The sequence below is a fragment of the Montipora capricornis genome, chromosome 7 (assembly GCF_036669925.1).
Source record: "Montipora capricornis isolate CH-2021 chromosome 7, ASM3666992v2, whole genome shotgun sequence".
Classification (NCBI taxonomy): domain Eukaryota; kingdom Metazoa; phylum Cnidaria; class Anthozoa; order Scleractinia; family Acroporidae; genus Montipora; species Montipora capricornis.
The window spans coordinates 31,453,534-31,458,533 of NC_090889.1; the positions used below are offsets into that span (position 1 = coordinate 31,453,534).

Genomic DNA, 5,000 nt, shown 5'->3' on the forward strand with positions numbered 1-5,000 from the left:
GCTAGCGTTATTTGTTCTCAAAAAATCGTTCACAAATAATCAAGCAACTTAACCATCTTATCAACTTGATATTTGCGATTCCAAAGTATTATATCACTTCCCAAAGGAAGGAGCTATTTATTGAAGAAAAAAATAACATACAACATGTTACAAACACGAATTCACTTGTTCGTGGTAAACGTTTTCCCCTAATATGCCCATAGGCGTAAAATAACTTTTAAAACTTGGTACAGACCCCTAAAAATGTGTTTGAAAACGTAAGTCTCCAAATAAGTAATCAAAATAATGTTTTATGCTCTTACCGACTGGACACTTTCTTCACTAGCGTTTAAAGCTTCATCATCCCATCACCAATTCGGTTCGTACATCTAAAACACTCAAAAGAAGCCTGTGATTTTGGGATTTTGACTTTCATTTTTGGCCTCTCCCATATTTCTTTCTTTCTTTCTTTCTTTCTTTCTTTCTTTCTTTCTCCATTGTGTACGTTTTCCCACTTATTCTGGGAAACGAAATAAAACTTAGACTGCAAAACATTAGCTTTTCGAATTCTCGCGCGCCAAGCGCGCGAGCCTCACACGCCCGTTCGAAGGAAAAAACACCGACTGTCAGTCAGTTTTATTTTGAATTCGTTCTGGCCAGGGGGTTCAAAACTGTCATTGAGCTGTTCTCTTTGCGAACGTGATACCCTTAAATGTTAATTTCGCGGGAGAAGAACGCGTCCTGTTGTCAGTTGCGACGGCGTTCGATATTAACGAACTACTTCCTCTGCAAAATGTTGCAGTTATTTTAAAACAGAAAGTGGAATTACAGAACGCAAACAAAACCTGTCCCGCGAAGAGGGATGAAACCAAAAGAGCTGAGTGCTTCAGACAACTGCAGAATGCGCGGATGTTGTATTAAATTTTAAAAATAGGCGCTCGAGATTCGCATGTGAGTATTGCGGAGATGTAAAAAGGGGAAAATATGGAAGAAGAAGAATATTATCACTGTATTCTGTCATGTGAATAGGGGAAGCTGACCTCTGAGAATTGATTCACCACAGCTTTCATATAGATAGTTTCTCGACCACAAAATTTAGGTGCAATAGATCATTTTCATTGTCACGCAAAAAGATTCGAAACGTTCGATGAAAAAGGCTAATAACTTGGAATGTTGCAGGAACCAACTTTAGAAACCATCTCTCCAATTCTCAGATCTGTGCGGTTCATCGTTTTTGTGCTTTTTGTCGAAGCGTTTCACACAACTTTATAGCCGAATTTTGTGTAAGTAGATCAAAGTGCTTCAACATCTGGACTTCACTTTGTCATGAAAGGGCTTACTTCTCGCTCATGAGATAAATACATATGTATGAATATATCTCCTAATGTTCTTTACTCACTCTTCGTTTTCACCGTCGCCTCAGACATTTCGCTTGAAAAGACACATTCGTCCAACGCAAAAATACGGCTGTTTTGCAGGCTAAATAAAACTAACGGTATGCAGTTAGGACAAGGGACCAAAAGAAGGAATGATAGCTACAGATACACTGCAGTACGTGTAATTTATTTTCAAACAAAGCGTTAAACTCTGTTCGTCGCCGGAAATTATTGAGTTAAGATGCCCTCTTCGCAGTTAATTAAGTCGCTTGAACAGTTTCGAAAAGCATGAAAAAAATCCAAGCTAGAATGGCTGTTTTTTCAAGACAGCCGTTGTCTCGCTTAACATTCCTGAAAGTGGTTTGTTTTCAGAGTTAGTTAAGCGACTTAAAAATGATACGGGTTTTCAAAGGTAATATTAAGCGATGAAAAAGCACGTGCCAATAGAGTAATAAAAATAATAAAAATAGCAAGCAACTCCTCATTACCTGGTTTGGTGGCTTAAATTTAAATAGCATTCCATTGAAGTTTGCCGACTCACTTAACTTTAAGCGAGTTGGAGAAGCAACTGTTCTCACGCGATTTCCGGTTGTCACTCGCTAAGCGACCTTAAACCGCTTGTGAAAACACGGCCAATGTGACGTAAAAGTATGATCACGCGAATATATGTTTTCTCGCGACGTCATCTCCTTCATGTTGGTGGGCGAAAACAAAAGGTCTCTCATTACCTCCTTTTGTTTGTCCACCAGCAATCGCACATTACACCATTGTTATCTGTGTCTATGGAGATTGGTTGCAAATTAACCATCTTTACTTTCTCAAAACGTATGGGAAATCTACGAAAGAGAGTGCATTTACTTTCGTGATTTGTGGGCACGAGTGATGCTTTGAAATTCTAAATCGCGGTCACTGTCTTATTTTCTTTTGTCACTCTGTAATTTGAGAACATTCAAACATAAAGGCGCTGTTACACTGTGCAATTTTCCGTGCAGCTTATATCGCGACGTCATTTCGAGGCAAGTTGCACGAATCATTGCCCAATGTAACATACCAAGCATCGGCCAATAAACTTGCGAGACCAGTTGCAAGAACCATTGCGGAAAGTAGAATTGATTTCTAATTTCCGCAACGCTTGCAAGTATTGCGAAGTGTAACATCTGTCCTACAACTTTTGTCGCAACGGTCTGTGGCACCAACCAATGATGAAAATGTTCCTTTAACCTCATGTGATCATCGAAATGAGACAAGTGTGCATTTAACGTTGCTCAGTGTAACACCCGTAAAACAACTTGTTTGGTCATGATGTGAGAACGTTTGTAGAAATGGCGTTGCGAGACAAATTGCACGAAATTGAATTGCACAGTGTAACAGCGCCCTAATGTACGAGTTCCGATACGATTTGCCGGAACGCATGAATAGGAGCTTTCCTCTCCCATACAAACCCTATGAGACAACCTTTGCGCGTATCTTTCTATTTTTAGAACCCTACGAGTTCTTCGGCTCTGCACGCACTGTTTAGAATGGACAATCGTTTTCGATGCGGTTACTCCTTGTGTTTACACGACACCGATCGAGACTGTCGCCGAAACCGTGTCGATTTGAAACCGCTTCCAACAGTGGAGCGTTTTCAAAACGATGCGGTTTCGTGTGTCGTATAATAAGCGAAACCGCATCGAATTGAATACGGTTACTATTTTGATGTGAAATTTGCATTGTTCAATTTGAAATAGTGAATTTAGCACGTAGTGCAGCGCTCGCTTATACCATCACGACTTGGAGTTTCTTGCGAAAACGGTTCCGCTTAAACACTTCCAAACCGCATCGATTTTGACGCAGTTTCGAAGTCATGAAACTGTGTCGATGTGAAACCGTGTTCGTGTAAACGCTGCCTCATTTCCACGACGTTTTCAGGAATAACCTTTGCTCTATAAAAATATGCCGCTTCAAAGAAAATGCATATTTAGAAAGCACTTGCCGGTTACTGTGTCAACCAGAGAGGGCAGGATATAATTGACAGTATTGAATGAGAGTTGAGACGATTACCGTTAACATCTCCAAGTAACAAATGAACAGGTAACTAAATAGGGAAATATTTATTTGGATTAGCAAATGAAATTCTTTTTGTTCCTGCGAAGTATGGAGCACTTGAGCAATAGGACACTTTCGATATATTAAAATTCAGCTTCTAAGACTGAGGAAACTAAGAGGACGAAGACAAAGGAAAGTGGGTGATATGATAATATCTATCACATTGCTTGCAACTAGTTTCTATTGTTTTTGTCCTCACAGCCTCACTATCAAGCTGAATTATTCAGTATAATTTCGAAAATGGCCGAAAACAACTGGCAAAAAGGATATAGCTTAGTATAACCTTATCTAACATATGACTTAGGTCATTATTATTAAATCTCGAATTCAATCGCGTTCACACGATTTCCTATACTTAGAATAATTTACGCTGAATTAGCGGATTTTTCTGGAGGCGCGTCTTTATTTGTTTGTTCGTTTTTATTGTCATATTGTGAATGCAATACTCTTAAATAACACAAAATGCGTTCTACATTGCAGAACCAAGCCAAAATGTGGTCGAAATTACGGATAATTTTGTGTGGAATTCTCACCGGTTTAATGTTCGCATTATTGCATTTTTTGTTCATGTCGACGACACGGAGAAGACAAGATGCTTACCTAATACAGAAAGAACAGGACGCTCTGACAAGCAACGTTAAAGGTACGGAAAATCTCGTAAACTGTGGCTCTGGATACAAAAAATTTGGTTTTATCGACGGAGTTGATAATTTAAATTTGCCCCCTTACAGAGATTCTAGCTTTTAGAATCTCTGTACGGTGGTCAATTTACAGTATGAACTCTGTTGATAAAACCAAATGTTTGCATACTACTTCTTCCCCACCGACGCAGCACCACAGTTTTTTTAGAAACTACCCCCTTCATTCATTTGTGGCTCTGCATAGGTGGGGATACCCTGCCAGCAGAGCCTTTCGTAACTCGTCGAGAACTGAAAGGACTCTGCAGAAATCGTGTAAAGTCTGTATTTAGTATGCGCAAGCTTTTACTTGGAGACAGTTTCAAACCCAGGCCAAGTCTCGATCGCACTCCTAGATGCCATATTGATTTTCATAATGAAGGCTCGACTTTGACCCTCGCCTTGTCAAAGTAAGTATAGGAAAGCAGGGAAATAATAAAAAAAGAGAAAATATAATAGGGATAATTGTATTGATTTTCTGCTGGGAATGAAATTGTCGAAATGTTTGAAGTGAACTGGAGTTGGTTAATGTGTATTTTTTCCAACGGTCGTTGCCATTTGAGCCGGTAGATGCCATATATAACGGTCGAATACAAACTTCACTGCAAAGAGAATTAAAAGAAACAAACCACGAAAAAATATTAACAAAAATTAAGACAAAAAAGGAAAAAGTTACACATTTATAAAAGAAAAAATGGAGGAAAAAAAGAGTCCGAAAATTTCAAGACTCGAACTTGGGTTCTTAGCGCTCACCCTAAACAGAACCCTAACTCATATGACCAGCGAGACACAACTCCCAGTAACCGCAACCTTTTGAGTTCTTAGACCTAATGAGTGTAATTCAGAGCTAAAAAATGGCATCGACCGTTTCAAATGGCAA

At 39.2% G+C, this 5,000-nt stretch overlaps 1 protein-coding gene across 1 annotated transcript in view; it reads left to right on the plus strand.

Annotated features, from left to right (window-relative positions):
• Positions 1-5,000, plus strand: part of LOC138057828 (uncharacterized) — a 9,767-nt gene that overhangs the window by 195 nt on the left and 4,572 nt on the right. The window contains exon 2 of the mRNA XM_068903738.1: positions 3,924-4,086. Within this exon, the coding sequence (XP_068759839.1) occupies positions 3,936-4,086 (151 nt within the window). The 5' untranslated portion in view covers positions 3,924-3,935. The remainder of the gene's footprint in view (positions 1-3,923; positions 4,087-5,000) is intronic.